This window comes from Pecten maximus, chromosome 1 (assembly GCF_902652985.1).
Source record: "Pecten maximus chromosome 1, xPecMax1.1, whole genome shotgun sequence".
Lineage (NCBI taxonomy): Eukaryota > Metazoa > Mollusca > Bivalvia > Pectinida > Pectinidae > Pecten > Pecten maximus.
This window is the reverse complement of record NC_047015.1, coordinates 37623248-37649626: the sequence shown is the minus strand read 5'-3', so window position 1 is coordinate 37649626 and position 26379 is coordinate 37623248. Positions and strand designations below refer to the sequence as shown.

At 37.2% G+C, this 26379-nt stretch overlaps 1 protein-coding gene across 10 annotated transcripts in view; it reads left to right on the top strand.

The window, feature by feature from the left end:
- The window catches only part of LOC117332411 (trinucleotide repeat-containing gene 6C protein-like), a 42784-nt gene extending 18339 nt beyond the window's left edge, over positions 1-24445 (top strand). The window contains exons 1-17 of one of the 10 annotated variants that reach the window (XM_033891333.1): positions 7238-7506; positions 9211-9276; positions 9504-9563; positions 9975-10011; positions 10565-10645; positions 10958-11000; positions 11440-11523; positions 12108-12214; positions 12611-12709; positions 13724-16149; positions 16403-16678; positions 17363-17515; positions 18382-18471; positions 18790-18847; positions 19135-20793; positions 21112-21176; positions 21694-24445. In XM_033891333.1, the coding sequence (XP_033747224.1) occupies positions 12205-12214; positions 12611-12709; positions 13724-16149; positions 16403-16678; positions 17363-17515; positions 18382-18471; positions 18790-18847; positions 19135-20793; positions 21112-21176; positions 21694-22191 (5334 nt within the window). In that variant the 5' untranslated portion in view covers positions 7238-7506; positions 9211-9276; positions 9504-9563; ... (3 more) ...; positions 11440-11523; positions 12108-12204 and the 3' untranslated portion in view covers positions 22192-24445. Of the gene's footprint in view, positions 1-7237; positions 7507-9210; positions 9277-9503; positions 9564-9974; positions 10012-10564; positions 10646-10957; positions 11001-11439; positions 11524-12107; positions 12215-12610; positions 12737-13723; positions 16150-16402; positions 16679-17359; positions 17516-18381; positions 18472-18789; positions 18848-19134; positions 20794-21111; positions 21177-21693 lie in introns of those variants that run through there. The other 9 variants (XM_033891326.1, XM_033891349.1, XM_033891317.1 and 6 more) reach the window with 9 other exon arrangements.
- Positions 24446-26379: the final 1934 nt, after the last annotated feature.

The following is a 26379-nucleotide window of genomic DNA, read 5'->3' as shown; positions in this document are numbered from 1 at the left end:
CATCGTTCTACAATGATTCATTGTAAGTGGTTATATTTTCTGTGTTAGTGACCATCTACATGTACACATATAACAACATCATAGTTACATCAGCTATGTATCATTTTCACAGGTACGTTTTCTACTCTTCAAGTAACAGTGTTTCCAAGGCCATTGTCATCAGCGGTTGATGATGAGATCATAAAGGACAACTTCAAGCCCCCCAAACCCCCCAGCAGACTAGTGGCAAAATCAGATCAGTAATATGAAATATTCGTTCAAAACCTTGATAAATGCTACAACAGTTTATCAAACAGAAAAACATGATAAAGTAAATTGTTTTGGTCTCTGTTTTAATATTTCAAGCTTGGGAAACATACTACAGCCTTTGAAAATTTCAATTTATCAGGATTTGCTGGTATTTGTTTGAAGAACACTACTATGTAATCTTTCGTGGGGACTCTGTGTCAAATACAGAAAATGCAGCTTACCAATTCTAAATTACATAAAAATGTACACAATACTGTTCCTTTTTTCCCAGAATAATAAAATTGACTTATCTAGGGTTGCAATTCATCTTGTCAGTATGAAATAAAACATTACCGTAGCATTAATAAAGCATGTCTTAAAAATAAGTATTTCTGATTAAAATCCTGGCAGAAGACTGACATTTCCTTCAACTTGTCATCCAACCATGGTCTAGAGATATGAACTTTTTATACTACCTCTGCTCATTCTCAAGGTTCATATAGGAAACTGTATGTGCTGTATTTGGTTCACCTGTATTAGATGAATAAGATAAACTTAATTTCTTCATCTCTTGGCTAATGTTTTCCGATGTCACCACTAGTGTTCCCTTACCTGAAGTAAACTGAAAGATTTATAGTCAAGTTAGCTCTGGTTCATTTGAATTAAGCCCCAATTTGCAACCTGCCTCACCAAATTTTGGTTTCCGTCTGTCTTTTTGTTACCGTTGTGGATAAAATTACATGCCAGAGACTGGGCTTAGGGTACTTTATTTCTTAGCTTGTGTAAAGCATCAGACTAGTAAAGCAAAGGTCCTGGAATTATTACTGGCAATATATTGAGAAAAAAGGTATCTAATACATTGGAGCCTGTGTTTGGTCTTGGGGGATATATATCAACAAAATAAAAACTTTTGATAGCATTGCTCTCAAAGCATTGCTGTTACCTTGGAAAAGCTTGACAAGATCGAATTCATTCCTGGAGCGAGGGATGTATATGTAACTAGTCAGTTATGAGGGTTTTGCTTGAATTGTCTTAAGCGTTTGTTAAAAATTATCATAGTGTGAAGTAAAATTTGACTTGTGACAGAAAAGTTGTGAAGTAGATTTAACTGATGCCTTTAATTTTTATAAGTTTCAGTTAATAAATCACTGTTGGAGTGACAGTTTCGATGAAAATAGAAATGTATCATGATCAGGAGTGTGGCCTGGGCTGTTTTCGTTTTTGGTGTCCAAACATTTGGACCGGTGTTGTTTGTTTATGAAATAAAGATGGTCCTAGTGATTTTATATTGTTTTCAGATGAGCCTTGACAAAGACTTTCAAGACCTGTATGAACATCTGCAGGTCTGTCAAGATGTATGTTTGAAATATTACATTTAAAAAATGACAAACCGGTTTATCCGCATAAATGAACAGCCCCCTGGTTTTATCAACAACTCATTCTTCACCTTATTAACAAAAAATATCTACTAGAAAATTTAATATGTATAATATTAATATTATGCAGTGTCAATATAATGGTTTTGAAAATGTCATTGTAAATTAGATAGATTGAGAGAGTCCAACAGCACTGCCATATATATAATAATGAAATCAACACGGCATTTTTGCTAATGTTTTCAGGCCTTGCTGGCCATCTTCAGGCGATTTGTTTATGCTTGCTTAGTTACATTATGACGTCATCTATTTGTGACGTCATAGACAATTACCGCAGGGGAGGTAACAGTATAATTGAAGGTGTCACTACCTAGTGACTGTTTAGTATTGGTTTGAATAGTTTGACAAACAGTTTCTCTTTACAAAGTCTATTTGCGATGCCGGTGTCCCCCATCTGATAAAATGGGAATATGTTAAATGCTCCCTTGCCACAGGTATCCAGGTATGCACTCAGTGGAATTTGGCGTGTTTCCGGCGAGCGTATATGTTGCTTATGTACTCGGACTCTCTCACTAAGTGCGTTTCCAGTTTGGCCAATGTAGAATGCCATGTTGATTTCATTATTTCTGCTATAATTATTAGCTCACCTGGACCGAAGGTCCGGTGAGCTTATGCCATGGTGCAGCGTCCGTCGTCCGTCCGTCAACATTTGCTTCAAATCGCTACTAGTCAAAAAGTTCTTATTGGATTTTGACCAAATTTTTTCAGAAACATCCTTGGCAGAAGGGGATCAGATTTTGCATAAATGGTGACTCTGACCCCCAAGGGGCCGGAGGGGCGGGGCCCAATAGGGGAAATAGAGGCAATTCCTTTAAATCGCTACTAGTCATAAAGTTATGAATGGATTTGAACCCAATTTGGTCAGAAACATCCTTTGGGGAAGGGGAACAGATTTTGCATAAATGGTGACTCTGACCCCCAAGGGGCCAAAGGGGCGGGGCCTAATTGGGGAAATAGAGGTAATTCCTTCAAATCGCTACTAGTCATGAAGGGATTTGAACCCGATTTGGTCAGAAACATCCTTTGGGGATGGGGAACAGATTTTGCATAAATGGTTACTCTGACCCCCGAGGGGCCAAAGGGGCGGGCCCATTAGGGGAAATAGAGGTAATTCCTTCAAATCGCTACTAGTCATAAAGTTATAAATGGATTTGAACCAAATTTGGTCAGAAACATCCTTCAGGGAAGGGGAACAGATTTTGCATAAATGGTTACTCTGACCCCCAAGGGGCTAAAGGGGCGGGGCCTAATGGGGAAATAGAGGTAATTCCTTAAAATCGCTACTAGTCATAAAGTTATGAATGGATTTGAACCCAATTTGGTAAGAAACATTCTTGCGGGAAGGGGAACAGATTTTGCATAAATGGTTACTCTGACCCCCAAGGGGCTAAAGGGGCGGGGCCTAATGGGGAAATAGAGGTAATTCCTTAAAATCGCTACTAGTCATAAAGTTATGAATGGATTTGAACCCAATTTGGTAAGAAACATCCTTTGGAGAAGGGGAACAGATTTTGCATAAATGGTGACTCTGACCCCTAAGGGGCCAAAGGGGTGGGGCCTAATGGGGAAATGGAGGTAATTCCTTCAAATCGCTACTTGTCATAAAGGTATGAATGGATTTGAACCCAATTTGGTCAGAAACATTCTTATGTGATGGGGAACAGATTTTGCATAAATGGTTACTCTGACCCCCAAAGGATCAAAGGGGCGGGGCCTAATGGGGAAACAGAGGTAATATCTTTAAATCGCTACTAGTTATAAAGTTATGAATGGATTTGAACCAAATTTGGTCAAAAACATCGATGGGGGAAGGGGAACAGATTTTGCATAAATGGTGACTCTGACCCCCAAGGGGCCAAAGAGGCGGGGCCCCATATGGGAAATAGAGGTAATTCCTTTAAATCGCTACTAGTCATAAATTTATGAATGGATTTGAACCCAATTTAGTAAGAAACATTCTTTGGGGAAGGGGAACAGATTTTGCATAAATGGTTACTCTGACCCCCAAGGGGCCAAAGGGGCGGCGCCTAATGGGGAAATAGAGGTAATTCCTTAAAATCGCTACTAGTCATAAAGTTATAAATGCATGTTGTAAACACAGAGAGTCTGGACTTCATTATTTCTTTAAAGCAGTTGGAGTTATGAGGGTTTTGCTTGAATTGTCTTAAGCGTTTGTTAAAAATTATCATAGTGTGAAGTAAAATTTGACTTGTGACAGAAAAGTTGTGAAGTAGATTTAACTGATGCCTTTAATTTTTATAAGTTTCAGTTAATAAATCACTGTTGGAGTGACAGTTTCGATGAAAATAGAAATGTATCATGATCAGGAGTGTGGCCTGGGCTGTTTTCGTTTTTGGTGTCCAAACATTTGGACCGGTGTTGTTTGTTTATGAAATAAAGATGGTCCTAGTGATTTTATATTGTTTTCAGATGAGCCTTGACAAAGACTTTCAAGACCTGTATGAACATCTGCAGGTCTGTCAAGATGTATGTTTGAAATATTACATATAAAAAATGACAAACCGGTTTATCCGCTTAAATGAACAGCCCCCTGGTTTTATCAACAACTCATTCTTCACCTTATTAGCAAAAAATATCTACTAGAAAATTTAATATGTATGATATTAATATTATGCAGTGTCAATATAATGGTTTTGAAAATGTCATTGTAAATTAGATAGATTGAGAGAGTCCAACAGCACTGCCATATATATAATAATGAAATCAACACGGCATTTTAGCTAATGTTTTCAGGCCTTGCTGGCCATCTTCAGGCGATTTGTTTATTCTTGCTTAGCTACATTATGACGTCATCTATTTGTGACGCCATAGACAATTACTGCAGGGGAGGTAACAGTATAATTGAAGGTGTCACTACCTAGTGACTGTTTAGTATTGGTTTAAATAGTTTGACAAACAGTTTCTCTTTACAAAGTCTATTTGCGATGCCGGTGTCCCCCATCTGATAAAATGGGAATATGTTAAATGCTCCCTTGCCACAGGTATCCAGGTGTGCACTCAGTGGAATTTGGCGTGTTTCCGGCGAGCGTATCTGTTGCTTATGTACTCGGACTCTCTCACTAAGTGCATTTCCAGTTTGGCCAATGTAGAATGCCGTGTTGATTTCATTATTTCTACTATAATTATATATATATGTATCACAATATTATACATGTATACAATATAGTTTACTTCCTCCTCACTTAAAGTATATGACAATATTGCCATAGTGTCCTAAGTAGCACCCATAGTGTATGGCGAGTAACAGTGGTAGTATCAGGTATTCTATTTGTTTACAGTCCATCGACAATATAAGTCATGTAGGGTTAAACAACACCAGATTACAAGGATGTTTACAGAAAGAAAAGATGTCAAACTAATGTTAAAAGGTAAAAAAATATATATATAAAATACCGATATCAAATGTACTTTAAACAAAATAAAAAAATGAATGAAAATATGTATATTTTATGGTATACATGTAGTTCTATTGCATGCAAGCAATCAAATATAAGTTGCTATAAATCCTTTTGAATAAAAATTTCATAGAAGTAATGTTAAAAAAGGTCTCCCAAGTCTGTCAAAAATTAGAGCACTCGATCATAAAATGCTTGACAGCGAAAGGTTGATAGCTGGCGTGACAAAAGGGAGGATCTTCCTTTCCTAAAATACAACTGTGGGTGACATACCATTATGTATGGTTAATGCACAAACATCAGGGACAACCTCTTCTTGAGAATTTGTTCTACTTTTACTACACATGCCCACATTAGGTTGAACGTTATGAAGTTTGTTTACCATTTGTGACCAATGTTCTTGGCAGTTCAATCTGATCAGGTTCTTTATCATTGGTTTAAAATTGCAATATGGCAGTCTAATGTAGATTTGCTGGAGGTTAAGTGGTGCCTTAGAAGCCTTACTAGCTATCTCATTTCCAGTAATTCTGACATGACCTGGAATCCAAAACAGGATAAGGTGACATGTCATTAAAACTTTATGGATGCAAAAAACTTCATTTTGTACCAGTGTTCTTAAAATTTCTATTTTCGATACTTTGGAGTACCAACAAAGAGTCAGAGCAGATCAGTTAATAATGTTGTTTTCTATTTCATCTGAAGCCAAATTAATAGCAACAGTTTCGGCATTATTACGTAGACAGCACAAAGAGGATACATTACCAGCAACAGATGCTGTGGCTACTTTCTTTTCTACCATAGAGTCATTGGTATATATTATGGTGCAGGAGGGATATGTAGGATAATCTCGTAGGAAAAAAACAACTCTTCTATTGGACCGGGAGAGTATGTGATTTTGTGTCATTACGTAATGATATTCTTGCTAAAAAATTTCAAGGATGGATAGAACAGCATACCTACCAATTTGAGTGGTGAAAAAGTCTATCTCATTTGATTGAGCATCATACAAATGAATCTGATGCCCTTACAAGGGTTTGATCCATAGCAGATCGAGGCAATGAAAAAGCAATTACCCATTACATTTTTGTAAGGCTTGCCATTTCATTAACCAAAAAACATGGGCCAACAAGAGGCAAAATTGTTCCACTATTTACATATGTACATAGACAGAAACATATCTTATGCAAATTACAATGTCTATCTCAAGTAAAATACCAAAACCTGATAGGAAATACTATACCAAGAACATATCCTGAAATTACTTCTAAATGAAGGGAGATAACTGTTCAGTTGGTGTTCCAGGGCAAACTCGACATTGTTGGCCATGGCTAAATCTAAATATATATAAATCAAACTTTAAAAGAAAAACCTTGTGCTTCAGTAGATATCAAAAATAAAGAGATAAACACAGTATTATCACTAACGTTTTCAGGCTTACCAGGCCATCTTCAGGCAATTATTTTATTACTAAGGAACAGGATGACGTCATATATAATGGACAGTAACTGCAGGGGAGGTAATGGTACTGTCAATAGTTATAGGTATCATATATCATAATTTTAACATTATATATATATTATTATTACTATGGCATTCATATAGTTTTTGCTTTGTTTCCCATTGAAAAACATTTTCTTATTGTTATTTAAACAGTTTGTGTGTTATGGTGCAAATTATGTGTTACCGGTTATGGATATCCTTTTATTGAAGCCTGCCACTCTGGCCTATTTTTAAAAAAAAAAATGTTTACTAAAATTAATTAATTACCAATAATGCAATTTAATTAGGTCTAAAATTACTATTGTCTTCCTATTGCCCGTTATAGGCCAGTCTTTTCCCAATCTTTCAAAAAAAATGCTGACGGGGAGGGAAAATCAATAACCTAGACTAGCAAGAATTAAAAAAAAATGTCGTAGATTGATTACAATCGCCATTCCCGATAGTCAGTCATAATTACAAAGGGAAATTAAACGGCCTAGTTCTTCGTGTATATCTTTAGTGTGACAAATGATAAAAATAACACGTTGCGAAACCTCTCTGCGCTCCGCGCAAACCCACTACGAAGAAAATATTGGTAAAGTGCGTCGGGCACTTGCTCCGTCTGCATTGCTTAGTTTTCAATATATAAATCATGTGACCACGCGCCTGCGCAATAAACGTGTGTTAACCTACAACCAACCAGCTCTGTAATGAGCCTGCTGTCTAACTCGGCCTGTGAGCAGGCCTTTTAGAACTGAAAACGACGAAAAGTTCATTATTTTTGGCTACAAATATGCCTCATCTCCGGTGCTATGTACATACTCAATTTCGTGTCCATTAGGCTGTATATTCCGTAAGCGGTTACTGTGATATGTGCAATCTTTCTCGGGTTCAAACCATCGCCCAGGAAAGTCGCCATTGAAATTTTCATTCCGAACACATACAAGGTAGGTTTACGATGTTTGTCGTCGTTACTCGTGCCAGTAATACTGACTCTAATCATTTTCAATTGCTTTATTAAATCATCTTCACATCATTGCTTAAAAATCCAGTCGGTAGATTATTCAATCATATTTGGACATGGGGAATATTTTCAGCTGGGGAAATCGGTCAAGGTTCAATCGCGTAGCTTCGGTGTTTATTGGCGAGTCGCCCCACGTTCTCGATATCCGAGTGTTTCGTGCAATTTTAAAGTTTGTTATTATATACATATTTATTGTGTTTATGTTTCGTGACAATGCATACTCTCATTGCAAACATGTTTAACTTGATTTCTGACAAAACAAGTTGACGATATACTAATATTTTGGCAGCCATTTTGCCTGAACAGAGTAATGGCTGCCGGCGACATTAAAAATTCAAGATGGTGGCTGTATCACCAGTCTGGAGCGAGAAATTATCATGAATTTGGATTATCACCTACACGTTCGCGGTGTTTCATACTTTTCTTTCATTCTTTTCTTTTCCAGTCACTTTCATTAACGCACTGATCGTGCTGTTTGTGCGCTATCTTCTATTTATGCGCATTGACTCGTGCATTCATTCACTCTTGATCATGATGGATGTCAATTAATGTACAAATTATATTTGAATGCCGTTTCTTTTAAGCTCTCAGAGAGTTCGAATATTCAGCACATATTCTAAAGACATTATTGCTTCATCTATGTACAAAACAAAAGTTGAATCTCTTCAGAATCAGGAGACTTTGAATTCGGTCCCTAAAAGAGTTTTTCATATTAATTTACTGATGCATTGGCATTGCGTGTAATCAACCAACACTAGCATAGCTATACTGGTACTAACTATATAGATAGAATGTAGACTTTCATCCCACTATTTAAATGTAGAAACCGGTAGATTTCAAAATGTTGACCACAGAAATAGATTATGGATCCAGTGTAATAAAGAGGATGAATTTCACTTTATTATAATATTTTCAGATGCCCACATTTTAATGCATTACATGCATATATAAACCATATTGTTAGAAATACACGTGTATTAAAGCTAGTAGAGTTACTATCAATAAAAGGAAATGGCAAATCTTTGATAACATGTATCTTCCAATGATAAAAAAACCTACACTAGGAATTAGGTAGATATATTGCCTACGCTATTGCGTTGAGACTTGGATGGGAGTGAATGTGTTCTGTGTTGTTGTATATCTAGATTTTACACAACGAGTGGTTGTTGGATGATTTTTGGATATGGAATTTATTTCACACGAAAGATATGTCTTAAAAGTTTCAAAAGACAAGAGCGTTTGTGAGTGTCTTTTATAACTTTTAAAATATAAGTTGTGTGAAATAAATTCCATATCCAAAAATCATGAGTCATGTGACCTGTTTCTACCACAATAGTATCCTCTTGAACGGAAAAGTGGCCAAGTCTTCTTTCTTTTATGCAAAATAGGTGTACATGTGATAGCTGTGACTCCGTGACATGACGTCAATCGATTATTGATGACATGGATAACAATTGCAGCTTTGGTCAAAGTTTCGAATTCTTTACCAATCAAAACACCGAAGGTCTTTGCAATAGGATACTTTTGGGTAACAAACTGGGCTGTTGCATTTGCAATTCTAACAAATGCATGCCATACAGAGTTGAAGTTGCACATTTTATTAAAATATCTTTCCTCTTTTTTTCAGCTGTCATCCAAAGATCTTAACATTCATCTTGCCTTAATCTTTCATCTTGACTACCTGTACTCTAAGGTAAATGAAATTTGATTTTTTATGTATCCACTAATGAAAAGAAATAACATCTTGTGATGTATATTTCAATATTGATAGAAATATTGATCATAAAGAAATGGGATTATAAACTTATAAGTGTAATGCATAACAAGTTATGTAATTTTCAATTCATGCAATTGGGTCAATAATATATTAATCCTGTGTTGACATGTAAAGTACACATTTTATTTTTTTATTTTTTGCAGAGTGAAACTTGATTGCCAAATTGTGTAAGATATTATCACTGCCTATTACCATAATCTCAGGTAATTGTAATATAACACTTGAGGAATTGGTTTCAAGTAACGAAAATTCGAAGAAAGGTTAAGAAAGTGGGCTGACATTTTAAACTTTTTTGTTGAAATAGACTCATGTTGATGAAACTTCAAATCAATTCTACTTTGATGTTACATTATGTAGAAAATAACAATCCTCAGGTCTCTGCTTAGCAGATTGATTTCATTTTTTGAAATCAATAAGATATACTGTCAACTTATAAAAATCCCATCTGTCAGTGTAATTAAAGTCAATATTTGTTTGTTTTGTTTCATGAAGAAATTTGTGTTTGCTTGACTTGAGAAAGCTCCATGGTCTCATAATTAAGGAAAGATGTTATTTTGATTAAGATGTAGAAACCCGTTTAGATTTCCATATTTAATGTCTTATTTGGCTTTCAGATTCATATCAAAACTTGAAGCTCGTACTATTTATGAGGTAAGTGAAATCTAGTTAGTTTTTCATTAATGAAAATATGTGTTTGGGAAGGTTGAACTTCACGGAAAATGATTTTCAGAGGTTATATCTTATATTAAATTATTATGAGGCCAAGTAGAAATTTTATCTTTCTAAAGCCTGGAATATGTATATAAAAAAAAATATAAACCATTACATCATAATGTCATCTTCAAGAATTGAAGCATACACATATAAAGTATAATATAAATTGTTATTCAAGATCTGTATTGCAGTCAACATACACATTGCTTGTCGCAAAAATGCATAAAATGGCACTCTCAGAAAGAAATGTATTAACACCAACAGATAGAAAAAAAGACCAAATGAAATTTTTTTCAAGTGCAATTTTTTCATTCACTTTCAATATAAAAGCTAAAAACAGAAGCTCAAACTTTTTGAGTCTGGTTATCGTGTAAGGATATGTAACTTTTGCTATGTTTAATAATTCATAATTACTGTTTTGTCAGAGATATAGTAGCTTTGAAAATTGGAAATGTTGATTGGATACATTCTAAATTTGTTTCTATTCCAGATTAGTTGCTGCCTGTGGTTGTGTAACATATCTGTTATAAAATATTTATAGCTTATTCAGCATTTTATATCAAACAAAAAGGTAAGGATTATAAAATTGATTTCTGTAAATTTAGGGGTGGATGTTCATGCATGTATTCCCTTCACTGGTTTTGATCAAAGTTTTCCTGCAGATAAATAACCATTAATCAGATAATCAGGCAAGCACAAGTTTTCAAAGTAATTTCAGCTTACAAAAATAATGAGTAAATGAAACTTAAAATGCTAGGAAACCATGCAATATTTGTAAAATAAAAGTACTGGATTGATGAAAATTTGAGCCCCGTTTACTGAATAGAAAATGTTTCCTTTCATTTTAGTTGTTTCTCATGGCTGTTTTCTGTTTATTTTGTAGGATATTTTACAGACAAACTAACCTGCTGGGTTCAATGAGAAAGGTAGGTCTTTAACAAATTCATTTTTGTTAAAAAATAAAAAATCATGTTCGTTGTAAATTGAAGTAATTATGATATATAGGATGGTGTTTCAACTTTCTTTGTTGCTGAACAATATCTCGCCCATGACATAACATGTGGTGTGAAGGTATAGAATAGGAATGTACTGTGCCTTACCAAAATGGTATCATTTCGAACCATTATTTGGCCTTTGATCTCTAAGCAGAAGTAGGGGTTTCAAGAGCACATCATAACCAGGTTTTACACCATGAAGAGATGACGTCTGGCACCTTGCCAAAATACCCAACCTTTTCGATAATTGACCATGACCTCATCAAACTAAGGTGTTTTGTTTTAATCTTAATAAAAGTTCATAGCCAAGAAGTGTGTCACATGGAAATAGATTCATCTCAACCATGAATTGTATTGTTCTTTATTACAGATCAAGGAAACCCCATTGGAGAACAAGTATAAATCCAATAGGACACGGATCCTTCAAAAGTTGGATTTATTTCCCTTGATAAAGGTAAGGGTAAAAGTTTCTACAAATTAAGTATCTGTATAGAGTAGAAACTAAATTCTGTTGAAAAATACATAGAAAATGCTGTCAATTAAAAAAAAATGGACATCCAGATATGGCTGCCATATCATGGCTTCTAATTGGTCCAAATTAAGATATTATCCAATTTTGATGAAAATAGTTTTATATTTAAAGTGTTGTGCAAGTAAAAGATTCAATTATTTTGAGGAAGAACTTTTGTTCTATTTGGCCAATCGAAATGGAAATATCATTACAGGACATGTTTTAAAATTGCAGAATATTAAAAAAAAAAATGACGTCAGCATAATTGCTACCATATTGTGGCTTCTGATTAGTGGAAATTTAGATATTGTCCGATTGTGATGAAAATCAGTTTCGTAGGTAAATTTCAACACTAGAAGCATAAACTGATGCCGAACATAATTGTACGACTGCAGGGGCGTTTGGGGGACATCTGTAATGGTTTCCCATTACAATTAGTACTTGTTGCCCTTGGATGTGATAAAAACTAGAACTGTCTTTGATTGCAATATGATCAGAATTTAATAGATGTGTTTTATTTATTTCAGTTCCTCAGAACCGGCAGGAGTGCTGAAGCTAGAGGTAGTCATTGCCTCTGATCAACGAATTGACAAAAATCAGAAAAAGTGCCAAATTCTCGGGGAGATGCAAGAAGGTATATATACCTACACTATATTTGGTTGTTAAGTTCATCTATTGCAAATTTTCTGTTAGTAGGCCAATGAGTAAAACATATTTGAATGACTGTCTTTGTATAAAGTAATTGCAAAAGCTGTGTCTCCTGCCATTTTAATGAACAAAATATTTGAATGCCTTCCAGTGATCCCTATAAAACTTGCTGATAGATTCCTTGTCCATGTGTTCCATTATGTTACTGGTTGGTGTGAGGGTCCCTGATTAAACCAGCATTCCCTTTGTTATGATAAAACTTCGAAGGAAAGGCATCAAGTATTGGTACATGCATGTGTGGGTCATCAATGAAGTTATACTTATGTTAAGTTAATAAAGTTTTATAAGATGTTGAAATTAATAAAGACAATTCTAATTCCAGTGAGTAAACCTCATGGGGCTCAGTGGAATGCTGGAGGAAGTTGGGGAACAGGATCAAACGCAGACGACGGAGGCTGGAGTCAAGGCCCTCCAGCTTCAGGTAGTGGCTGGACAGGGACAGTTGCTGGTAGGTCTCGGTTCTACTATTAAGGGTAATTGTGTCGGCACTAGCACTAGTGTACATCTGACGTTTTATGAAATATTTCACCCAAATTCGTAAGTGATTTTCATTTTTGACAGAGTAAAATGACGAACTTGATGAGTAAAATGACGAACTTGATGTTCATGACTATATGACGAACTTGATGTTCATGACTTTATCCCAATAGTACCTTAACCGAGCATCAGCAAAAATAATTTTAGAATATTTTCAAATAGTTCAAGCCAAAATAGATTAATTCCTTGCTTCTCATCTAATTTTTTTCAAAATCAGGGGAGGGGGGCAATTTTTTTCCAAGAATTTTCTGTATTTATAAAAATGTAACAATAGATAACAATAATAAAATGAGTCGACCATTTCTGGATTGCTGAATTTAGGCACACAGATATGTGTGCCTAAATTTGGTTTTTCCCTGATAAAAAATATATACGGCATGTTTACCACACTGCTGAAATTTTTAAACAAATATTAATGTTCGTTTATTTAAGCGATGAACTTCAGTTCTTATAAAAGATTCTTACGTGAAATAGAATATATTGAGTTGGCTACAAAGACTGCTACATTGATGGTTAGTAACACTCCAAGTAATGTATGTTCTATATTCGTTTTACTCCCAACTTTAATCGCGCTCAAGCAGGAACAACTGTTATGAAAAATTGATATGTTTTTCAGCATCAATTAAACAGAAATAACTCGAAATTAGACAATAATTATTCTGATTTATACTTTGGAATTTTTTTTTCATGAAAATCGTAAATATTTCTCTTGTGACCTGTCATTATTGCAAATACAGCACACAGGCTTAGATTTACAGTAGAATGTGAATTCCATTTTTTTTCACAGAAATAAAAAAAAAATGGGATGGTTGGGGATGAGAATCTAGGAATTAATTTATTTGGCCTTAAATTGCAGGTTAGATGGTAATTTGATTGGTTTCTTTTAATTTTTTTGAAGGCACAGCTGCTGCAAATGGAACTGTTCATGATACTGCAAACTGGGGAAATGCGCAAGATTTAGGTTCAGTCTCGGATTGGCAGCAACCTCCCAAACCAAACATAATTGTAGACAGAAATGATAAAGAGGCCTGGCCATCTATTGGAGGTGACAATTCTGAGAGTACTTCTGAGAATGGTGATGACAATGCCTCTGTGAAATCAGGATCTGTGATATCTGTTTCGAGTAATCAAGGCCAGACACATGACAAAACTTCAGGTCCAAGTGCCATTCATAGTCAAAGTGCCTCCAGTTTATGGAGCACTCCCAACTTTAATGGAATGGATTCCAGCACCTGGAGTGGTGGAATAGGCATACCCAATTCCTCTGCTGCCAATATCAGCTCTGTGAGCTGCAACAGTTCCATGAGCTGGACAAACCCACTCTCTACAAGTCTTTCTTCGAATAACCAAGGATATAATGTGCAAAGCACAAGTAGTAGTGACTTCTCAAACCAAATGAATCTGAAAAGTGTCCCAAGTTCCACTGTTGCATCTCGAACGACTGTGAGTGGATGGGGTGTTAGTGGTGCCGCCCCTGGGGCCCTCACCCAGGCAGTTAGTCAAAATCAAGGAGGGAACAGGCCACAAAGTACAGTGCAAATACAGCAATCATCAACACCTCGTACCATAGTTGGTGGTGGTAATGGTGGTAATGGTAACTTTATGCAAGGACAGATGGGCAGTGGTGCTCTTCAACCGAATGGACCTCAGACATCTGCCTCTGCTACTGTGTCTCAACCAGGGCAAAAAAACAGTTCAGTTATGTCGGTGCAGCAGCAACCACAGCAGCAGGGTAGTTCTAATAATAGTGCATTTCAAAGTATTCATGGCATGTCTGCATCATCAGTATTTTCATCGAAGTCTCAGGCAGAGTTGGCATGGGGTTCTATTGGATCCGGTCCCCAGTCTCAAGGAAGTGCTAATAATGCTGGTGGCGATGCAGCTAATGCAGGCAAGGGCAGTGGCAATAATGGACAACTTAAGTCAAGCGAATCTGCTGCTGGTGGATGGGGAGCTCCACCTCCTGTCGAAGGAGATGCCAAACTTCCAGATGGCTGGTCTGGAAATCCAAGCTCCAGTGGTGACTGGGGAAATTCTGTACCCTCCAGTGGTAGTCAGTGGGACTCAACTCCTACTACCAAACTGCAAGGGCCTCCGCATCAATGGCCTGGAGCAACTCCAGGTGCGGGGCAAAATCAAGATCCACCCAGATCTCAGCCTACCTCTTGGGCTGAGGCAGCTGGGAAAGGCCTTACTACCAATCCCTCCAATGCTTCATCAAATCCAAGTGCTTCTAATGAAAATACGGTGCAGACTCCACCACAACAGGAGAGTAATCCAATTGACATGGAATTTCAGCGTGCAATAGATAGTCATGATGGATGGGGTCAGCGTCCTGTTCGCCAAGATACTGCATGGGACATGAGTCAGGCACCCAAGACACAAAGGAAACCTCCTCCTGCTACAACAGAGAAGAACCCTAACAGCAATATGTGGAATAACAACAGTGGAACTGCAATATGGGAAGCCAGCAAAGACAATGCACCGGCCTGGAATGGCCCTCCTGGTGGTGGTCCACCTACTGGGGGACCTCCTGGTAGTGGTCCTCCTGGAAGTGGCCCTCCCGGTGGTGCTCCTCCTGGTGCTATTCCTCGTCCAAATCCTCAAACTGCACAGTGGGATGGAAGTAGAAATGATCCAAAGTCGTGGACAGGCCCACCGAAACCAAGAGACCCAAACAACTGGGGAGGAACTTCAAAACCGGAGAAACCTGTCGCAGGACAGTGGGGAGGACCTGGTGGTAATGAAGCTAGTCAGCAAGGATCTGGTCAGTGGGGAAACAAAGTTGAAGTCGGATCATGGGGGAACACTGGTGAGCCTCCTGGAACAATATCCACCTGGGGCGAGACAACGAAGGGAAGGAGGGAAGTGGATGATGGCACTTCACTTTGGAACAGCTCTGCTGGACACATGCAAAAGCCCCCCAGCAACTGGAATGCTCCTCCAAATCAACAGAATACTCCAAATACACCAAATTCACAAAACAATCCTAACATGATGCCCATGCCAAGTATGCCATCTGGAATGCAGACAGGGATGCCTACAGGCATGCCAGGTGGGATGCCTACAGGTATGCCAGGCGGGATGCCTACAGGTATGCCAGGTGGGATGCCTACAGGTATGCCAGGTGGAATGCCAGGCGGTATGCCAACAGGAATGCCAGGAGGAATGCCTACTGGAATGCAAGGTCGCCCTGACGAGTGGAACCGCGGAAACAAACCACCACCCCCTCAACCAGGTCAAGGTTCTGGTTGGGGGGAACCACCACCACCAAATATGAAGGGAGATGATAGCAGTCGCTGGGTAGGGAACCAGCAGCAGCAGGTGAGCAGAATTGTTCTATTAAGTGTCCAACTAATAGGCTTTAGTCCTAAGGAAGGGAAAGCAGTGCAATGGTATTGTATTGAAAAACATATTTCTTTTATAAATCTTCTTGGTGAACTAAAGATATTTTTGGATTTATAGCTGATGATCAATTCTCGTCAGCAGTTTGTACGTATATCAGAATGAATGACATTTCTTAATTGAGCCCTATATATACAGCAGATAGCAGGCATTTCAATTGGCTTGTCTTCTGCAGGCTCGAGCTGGTGGTTGGGGCGAAACAAGTCAGTGGAACCCCAAGCAATCAACCTCGTCCTCATCCTCCAGCTGGGGAGAAGAATGGAACCCCAATGAACGAAAGGTAAGAATTGGCAATCCCAAACCATCCTCCACCTCCCTCTCCAGCTGGGTGGGGCCGGACGGGGCTGACATGTATTGGAACAACCCACCTGACCCATCCGGCTCTAGTTCAAAATCCTTCAACTGGGGCGAGAAAGACATGATCTGGAACCACTCTGATAATAGGAAGGTAAGTAATTAGTTTGTGGGCAGGGTTAAAACGAAGTTGAGGCTAGGCCAGCCTGCAGCTCACCTCACCCCATTCCCGAGCCCAGCACCTCTAACTTGCACAGCTTGATTAATGCCATACCTAATTTATATTAACATCAGTTCAGTTGTTTATTGTTTCATTAATGTTTTGTTTCACAGTTAAAACTTTTCCCATTATTGGGACTGGGCGTCATCTAGGAATGCCGTTTTTGGGTTGGAAAGTTGTGTTGTAATTTCCTGCAGTTTGTGATGCAAAATCTTTTAAAAAAATTATTTTTTGAGACAATTTTGTGAAAATAAATGTAAGAAGGTGTGTAAGGATTTGATTTTGTTTTAACTGAGTGGCTAAGAAAGACATCTAGGTAGATAATATTTATAATGGGTCTCTTCAACTCGATGTCAAAAATATGTTTAAAAGTAAGTGGCTTCTATTGCCAAAGTCTAAGGTTCCTCTCCTGTGGAGCAATAACTTGGAAAAAAGGTAAGGCAAGTGTTCATATTGTAATACTATTATTGATATTAAATGATGTGCTTGATTGATTTCCTGTCCAATGGATGCCTTAGAAGATGAGCTGCTACAGTTTGCATTGAATTTTGCTGGTGAATTCTTCGTATGGTTATAGTGTTGTTTAACTGCAGTTAATGCTGATATTTCTTTCTACAGGATGATATGATGTGGAACGAGGATGGTTCTAGCAATTATGATGATGCTGACATGGGAACCTGGAATGACACTACTCAGGAAAACAACTCTTCCTGGAGTAGTGCTTCAGGTTGGAAGTTCGGAAGGAGGAATCTTGTAAAGGTAATAAATTCAGTAAGGACAATTTTATTATACCTTTTTTCACTCCTTCAATCTCTGCCTTTGTGTCCACCACATCTTCAATATATTCATTGTATATGATTAAATATGATATGTTGGTCCCAAAAATAATTTTGATAATATAAAGGAAAAATTTCTTCATGTGATGTGTATCTGTCATCTATTTCAATACACGAAAATATTTTTCTTCCTTTCAATGCTTGGTGCACCAGATCAAATGAATGATGGTGATGTATACTGAATAGGTCTAACAAAACCCAGACTATAATTTAGGTGGTAGGAACTGGGTGCAATTAAGCTTTTATATAGAAAATGTATTACTTTACAGTGATTTTTTTGGCATGGATTTGGGGCCGAATACAGGCCCCTTCCCCTAAAGAAAATTTGCTGTATTTTCCCAATTTTTTGTTCATATTTTCCCTCGTTTGTTAATAAATATGAAGAAATGTTGATCATATAACATTTCACATAATGTTTTCACAAGCCAATGCTATAATTGATTGATCATAGCTATATTATGCTTACTCAAAATAATATTAAACCATTGACTTGATGATTATTTTTGAGCTTGGAAGAAAGTACATTTTTGCCGAAATTAAAAAGATATGGCTATATTTTCCAAATGGAAAAGGTACAGGCCCCTGTATAATTAGGGTAAGAAAATCACTGCTTCATTGTTTGCCAGGTTGTTATTGAAAAATACATGTCAAGTTGTTTTTGAAAGTATACAGGCCATAGAATGACGTATTGATGGAGAAAGGGTCAATCACAATACAAACATTTTTCTATGATCTCTTTCTTGCATGCAGAATGTTTAGAAGATGTATTAGATATGATACACTCGTTTATTACGACTTCAGGGTGGTGCTACAAGCCGATTCCCAGGTAGTGGGAACCAGCCGCAGATGCGCAGCAGATTGCTGCAACAGCTAATGGAGATGGGCTTCCAGGTAAGGTCACTAAGGTCCAATAGTGAAAAAGATTTGATAGAAAGTTGCGAAAGTACTAATACTTATTTACCATTCATAAGACAGCAGGAACCAATTCTGAGTCTCTACAAATAATAGCATGTGTTTATCTTCATGAATATTGATAGTTGGAATTTCTGACTAAGTGATTAGAACAGCATGCAGAAACGTTTCTTTTTTAGGTGCAGCACAACCCTATTTTGTACATGTTTCACTTGTCACATTTCTTGGCATTATATAAGTAATTAAAAGAAAACTATTATTTATATTTCCTCATTGTTATGATTTTCTTCCTTGCAGAAGGATGAAGCCCAACATGCATTGATCAACAACAACATGAGTTTGAATCATGCACTTGGTAATAGTTTCTTTTATTTTGAAAGTTTGATTTATAAGTTATTTTCTAGTCATAGATTTTGATCCATAGATATGCATTTATTAAAATTGATACTGGTGTATATAAAAACATTAACCAGTTATTCTCCTAGTCCTAATGAAAGTTGAAACATATATCGTACCATTTAAGAATAATTACTTTTATCAAAATATCCCATCCTACTTGTAAAAATGTATTACTAATCTTAAAGTAAAGGTGTTTATTTTTATAGGTGTTTGATCAGTTTTCTTCTTTATTTTTTGTTGCAGCTGATCTCTACAAACAAAAAGGTGCTAGTGTTGTGAAAAGAGACGATATGGATGTTTTCCATCCAGATGGTGCAAAGCCCAAACTGCCTGGGATGGACATAGGTGCAACAGATCATAATGACATATCAGATACTCAGTCGGAAAGCAATCCATTTGTGCCTAATATTAATTCCATGCAAAATACTCCTTTTCCAAATGCTCAATCTCAATTACCAAATCAGTTCATTGCCAATTCTATGAAGGGACCTAGTCTGACACAATCTAGTCAAAATATGAATCCCAGTATTATAATGCCACAGCAACAAAGACACATTCAAGAAAAGTTCAAAGTCCAGCAGCAAACAATGAGTGCTCCCCCTCCAATGCCCCCTCCAACTCAGGGTATGGTAGCACGTGGGTCCATTCCCCCTCCAAACCAAGCTGCTGTCCAACAACAAATGGCACAACAACAAATCCTCCAGCAGCTACATTTAGCTGTGAAGGCTGGACTCATCAGTCCCCAGCTGCTGAATCAACAGCTGCCCCCTCCATTGTTGATCATGCTGCAGCAGCTGTTGCAGCATCAGCAGAGTCTACAGTCACATATCACCATGCAACAGCTTCTGCAGCAGAACAAGATGGGCCAGAATCTGAATCCTATGGTACAACGACAGCAACTTGACTCGATCAACACCAAAATTAATGCCATCAAACAGCAAATACTCCATTTGCAACGCCAAATTTCAGACGCACAAAAAGTGCTAATGAAGCCTTCTCAACAACAGACTCCCACTGCTATGCCTCCGAATACACCTGCTGGTACTCTCTCACAACAGGAAGCTGATCCAATTAATACGCTGCCAACAGATCTTAATAACCTTGCCATTTCTACAAGTCAGCCTCAACCGCAATCAAAGCTTAGTCAGTGGAGACGTTCAACATCTGAAAAAGATGGTGCTCCAGGAAGCTCCTCAGAGAGTGTCCCTACTACTACAACTACTCAGCCCAACGAAAATGGTGCTCTCAACAAAGCTGTCGGCTCCAAGCCAAATATACATCAGTCTCAATCCACCCCGAACCTCCGTTATGGAGACCTGGGTCTAGCCAATCTTGGAGGAGATCCCACATGGTCCAACATGCCAACTGTCTCGTCCTCCTCTGAAAATTGGCCAAGTGCCATAGGAACCTCAAGTAGCTCCATCACAACTAGTAGCCAGATGCCTACTGGCAAGGATTCCGCTACATTAGATGTTGGGAAGGATTTCCCAAAAGCCACAACCTCTGCTAGCTCAACGTTGAACCTCAATGACTCCATTCCAGAGTTTGTACCAGGTAAGCCATGGCAGGGCATATCTAAAAGTGTTGAAGATGATCCACATATCACACCAGGAAGCTACTCGCGCTCCTACAGTCTCAGTACTCCAAAAGAGGATGATCTATCGTCCTTAACTAAAACCAGTCCAAGCACATCAGAGTCTCCATCGTGGTCCAAGAACCCACAGCAAATTGGAAGATCCTGGAGTGGTGTAGACAATGTCATTCCGACCTCTTTCTCCAATGAAGTCTGGGGCGTTCCTCTACCAAAGAATGCCTCTCGTCCCCCTCCAGGACTGATGCAGCAGAACAAACCAGGAGGAAACTGGACTGGAGTCAACCGCCAGCATTCCTGGGCCGGTTCAGGTGAGTTTCCAACATAAGAATTCAGTTATCAGTCAAAAAAAATGACTGAGCTCAAGAAAAGAAGGTAGTTAATTAAAATATGACTTTATATTTGATGTTCCTGAAACATAAACACGTTTAACTATAAATACAAAAAGATTGCCACTGACATCATAAGGTTATAGTTTCTGTTTTTGCTGAAGGTACTACAATGATACTTTCTGGTGTTCATAAATTTGTTGTCATAGAGTTGTATTCTCATTTAACACATTTACATACTTTGTTCAAAATTTTTGTAAGAGTGATATTTCAAAACAAGAAATAATTGGTATTTTGCAGGAAGCACTGGCAATTGGATTGGAGCTCCTTCCAATTGTTTGCTTCTACGGAACTTGACTCCACAGGTAATTAATTTTCCAATATTAGTTTAGGAAGTTCTTTGGTTGCATTATGACACTTGGAGAGAAAATAATGATATGTAATATGAACATCTCCATAATGTCAGAGATGTGCCATCATTATAAGCAACTTCAGAACTGAAAAGAGATGGTCTATTTTAGTGGGCTATTAGAATTGCATGATTTGTCTAGTGTCCTGGCACAATAAACTAATTTATACTTAATTTAATGAAATCATTATTTTTTCTTTTCAAGAATTAACTTGCTTGCTATGTAAATTTAGCATAGATCTGTAAATATCATTATGTACAAGTAAGGTAAAATTATACTGAAAATGAATTAATGGTAGGCATGTATTTCCTCAAGTTCTAAATATTAAGTCATTGTTTTATTGAAACATCCATTGAGGACTAGCCATGGGTCAGCAAGTGGCAACAACCGAGACATTTCAAGATAAATAAAACCAAGACATGATGTATCACATTAGGAAAGAATTAACAATTCTTTCATTTCTCTATTGTAGATTGATGGATCAACACTTCGTACTCTATGCCTACAGCATGGACCGTTGATCTGCTTTTATTTGAGCCTGAATCAAGGACAAGCCCTTGTTCGGTACAACTCCAAGGAGGAAGCAATCAAAGCTCAAAAGTCCCTAAACACTTGCGTTCTTTCAAACACAACTATTGTAGCAGAATTTGTATCCGAAGCAGAAGCAGTACGATTTGCCGAGAATGCCATGTCAACTTCTCAGCCTAGTCAGTGGTCTCAACAGCAACAGCAATCACAGCAGTACAGGTCTACTGTTGGAGGAGGGGGAATGGGCAGGTCTGTTTCTACCAGTGGTGTGGGGGATCTTGGCTCATGGAACACCACACCCTCAGTAGTCCCAATGGCTCCGGGGATCCAGAACAGTAATAGTATGTGGGGGGCAGGATCAGGACAGGGTAGTGGGGGGTTATGGGGAATGGAAGACCACAGTGCTAGTTTGCTTGGTAATATGTTAGGGGAGTCTATGTAAACTGTTTTGTTTTCTTTTATATTATTAAATGTGGTTTCCCTCCCATGTCGTGTGTGATCTCCAATTCATGCGGGTTAGTCAGAGGTGGGAGCAGTATTCCAATAGTGTTATTATTATTGATTCATTATTATTAATATTATTGTAGTTGTTAGATAAGCATCAAATGTGTTCTCGAGTTGTTGGGTTCTATGGTGAGACTGCCAGACACCAGAGTTGATGCAAATACTTTGGTGCTTGCTGCTTCAAAGAAGTAAAGCCCATTTTTATTTTTTCATACTTCTGATGAAGTATTTTTAAGTCTTTCAGAATTCCCTTGTTCTTGTCAGGTAGTCTGGATAGTTTCTCACCAAAATCTGGCAACTCTTCTGATGAAGGTTAAGTCATCTGCACAAAATAACCTCAGATTTCATGTTTGTAAGAGTCTTTTATTTATGTCAGTCACTCATGACTTCTTTAATTGCCATTTTGTAATGCAAAGATATGAATGCAACCAGATGTATGTAAAATGTACTGTATTTAAAGAGCAAAAAAAAGAAAAAAAATATAAAATATCTATCAAATGGGTATGTGTGAATTTATTTTTATGATGTTTGGATTGATGAACCTGTTGTTGTATTGCAGGTTATTTTACTGTGATATTGAAAAATGAATATATATCAATCAGTTTAATTTATGTTATAATACTATGTAGTTGTAGAAAATGTTGATGAATGTTCTGCCGAGTGTGTGTGTGGACACACGGTGATTATTATTGACTATATATTATATGAATATTCCATGTAATGTGATTGTACAGTCCACTGCCAAGTCTGTCTTATGGTGGACTGGCGTTCTCTTTTTGTCTTCTTAACTGAATTGTTGAAATGTCATTCCTTAATTAATAATCTATATTGGCCAAACATTTCATTATTATGATAATGATACAATAATGATGACAATTTGTTGCTATATAATTTATATGTAGCCATATTTTTGTTCATGTCTTTGAAGGTTTTTTTGGGTTGTGTGACTGTGCTTGCTCAAGAGCGTGTGCTGTTTTTTTCCCCCCATAATATCTATATTCAATCATTCTATTGTACGACAGAATGTTGTGATTTTGCAAACAATACAGGGTGTCCTGTAATTTGTTCCCTCTTAGTGCTACAGGTGATACTGTGTAAACCAGAGTTTATATACATTTCTCACCCACCAAATTTTTAGCCCACTCTTTATCAAGAAAAATACTGATACACAAATGTTACTGATCATGTTTTGTAAGTTATATGATGAATCCATGAAAAGTGTTCGTTTTATATATTATATGTTTCACAAATAGTGTATGAATGTTTTTGTTTGATTCGTAAAATATGTGTCTTATTTCAAGTGAAATTGTTTTGAATGTCTCGCTTGCTTACTGAAACAATCAGAAGACCAACTACTGCTGTATTGTCTGAACACAGCCGCCCAAACATCCTGACTTCCATGTTTTGTATAATTATGAATAGCATAATGGTGAACACTATGAGCGCATTTTGTTGGTAGATTGTATGTTGTTCTCTTTTTTAATATATAGATACCTACCTATGGCATTGTATCAAAATGATCTGGTTCTATGCCCCATGTTTGGGTGATGGGATTCATGCTAATGTAGTAGTGCCAGTCTTTAGAATTCTCAAATTGCAGAGTCAGCAGCATTTTATTTTTTTGTACATTGTGATAAATTGAAGTAGTTGACCTCAGATGGACTAATAAGAATATTATAATGGCAAAAGTTTCTGTTCATAGCGTATTGTGATTCCATTATGGTGATGTCAAAGCCTGTTATGCCCCCCCAAAATAGAAACATACCAGGCCTGACTCGCCGAGTGATGCTATAATTACGTTTAAGTATGTTATTAACCATTGGAGACAATGATATTGGTAACACTACCATTATGTATGTACCTGTTAATTCCATTTGTATTTAAGGTAAAGAGAGGAAAGTTATATATATTAAAAAAAAATCATACAAAAAAATATAAAGATGTATGTATGTAAAGTACTTACAAAAACTCTGCTTTTATATGACCAAATGTTTGACATAGATGATGGTATTAAGTGGATAAGGAGAAGCCTGGAGAACTAGATTGCCAAAGCTCTGGTTGATATCCTAGGATAGATTGATCGGCAGGCAGCTTTTTTATCCTCAAAGTGATAGAAAATTACATTTTGACATGACATGTATATTGTGCTCGTAGCATGCTTTGAAATGTATTAATAAAACTTTACCATGTGATGGAGTTGTAGGAGTGTTTTGTTCCTATATCCCAGTAAAATATATTTCCAATAGGAGGAGACTAAATGGGAAAAGAAATTTTATCCATTGCTTGTGCAGGAAAAATGCAGCCTATTTATATTGCTGTTTTGATTGTATCGCTTCTGTGTGTGATCCTTCTATTGGGTAGATATTTTACTGGTCCTTGCACTTGATTTTGAAGATGCATATCTCAAAAATTGTCATATTCAAACTCAATAAACAAAGATTCAAATATGATTTACATGAGCAAGGAAAAACTCGGGAGCGTTTACTTACAAATTAATTAAATCTGTATGACCATGTGTTGAGCAAAACTTTGAAGAAAAGAGACATGCTTTGGTAAAAAAAATTGCTCTTTGGCTTGATTTGCCATGAGAAAGATGTTATGGATCCTCTCTTCTGTCAGGATAACCTCTTGTGTGCAGGGTATTCTATTTCTAATCAATATAAAACTGGGTGGTATGCTGTACAGTGCAAAAAATCATCTTTTTGTCCAGTTAATTATACAGTCTTGACAGTTTAAAAATGAGAACATGACTTGACTTTTGGTGACTTATAAGTCGACATCAAAGACCACTGTGATGTACACATGGCATACTAAGAGAGTATGCCATATTAAGGTACATGTCCACAGTTCTGACATAAAATCTCGGTTCAGATTTATTTTACCTGTAAACCCAGGGCTTCTTACGAAGCGACTACGGTAATCACACCCACAGGCGCTTGCATAGAAATATGACTTTCAATTTTTTTTTTGATATGACAGTGGTGTGTGTAATTTAACAGATTACACAACCAGTCATATCAAAAAAAAAATTGAAAGTCATATTTTCTATGCAAGCGCCTGTGATCACACCTGGTCGTATATGCCCAGGGCTATTGAGACAACACTCTCAGTGAATCCTATTGTAACACCGTCATGCTTGACCGCAGACACCTTTCCGACTTCCAAATGGGTTTTGCTGGTGAGGTACTGCATTGGGTATTTAACGAAACTGAAAAAAGTTGTCACGTAAGATTCCATTGAAACTGTATACTGTACCCGCAATGGACCCCAGGTTACCTTGCACTTTTACAATCCAAGGACATACTATCTGTGTATTTCACCTATACATTGCCCAATATCAGCAAATCCAATGGCAAAATTTATTTCCTTTAAACAAAATCCAGAGCCATTTCTGGAACTAGCATCATTATAAAAATAAAACAAATTGTTGATCAATTTGTCTGAAAGGTACTGCTATAAATATTTTACCCGAGTATTGGTTATAAATACCAAAAAATCATCGACACATGTACATGTACCTACCCCCTCTGAAGTGGTCTGTTGATACATAGAGTAGGTGAGTTTGTAACGCTGAAAGTCAAAATCTAAGATGTATTTTTAGAATTCAAGCGTAGGAGTACCTTTGTAAATGCCATATGGTTATCCATAGAAAAGTATAATTTCGTACCTGTTACCTGTTTTGAGATAGATTTTTTTGAAGTTTGTACTTATTCTCGCAATGAACGAACCAACAATTTCGTTTATTAGGAAGAGTTGGTAGGCATTTGTGAATACAAGAGTGTTCCATTTTCAAAAGAAACACAGGTAAAACCATAGCTAATCTCGCAAACACCCTGGTGTTTGTACAAATTATTTCAATAGCAAATAATATTTACTGGAGGTCTGGTCATGAACCTTAACATATTAAACCAATCGTTTGGATGATCATATGACATTTGTCATAAACTTGCACTTTTGAGATGTGCACATGAAATCGCTCGACATACCAGAGACATATATACAGAGAGATTGGCAGCTCTCTATTTGCCCTTGTGTTTACATAGTGGCCCCTGACCTTCCCACAATCCTTTGCGGTCGCTCGGTTCAGTCTTCACTAGACGCCATATTGGAGAAAACTTGAAAACCA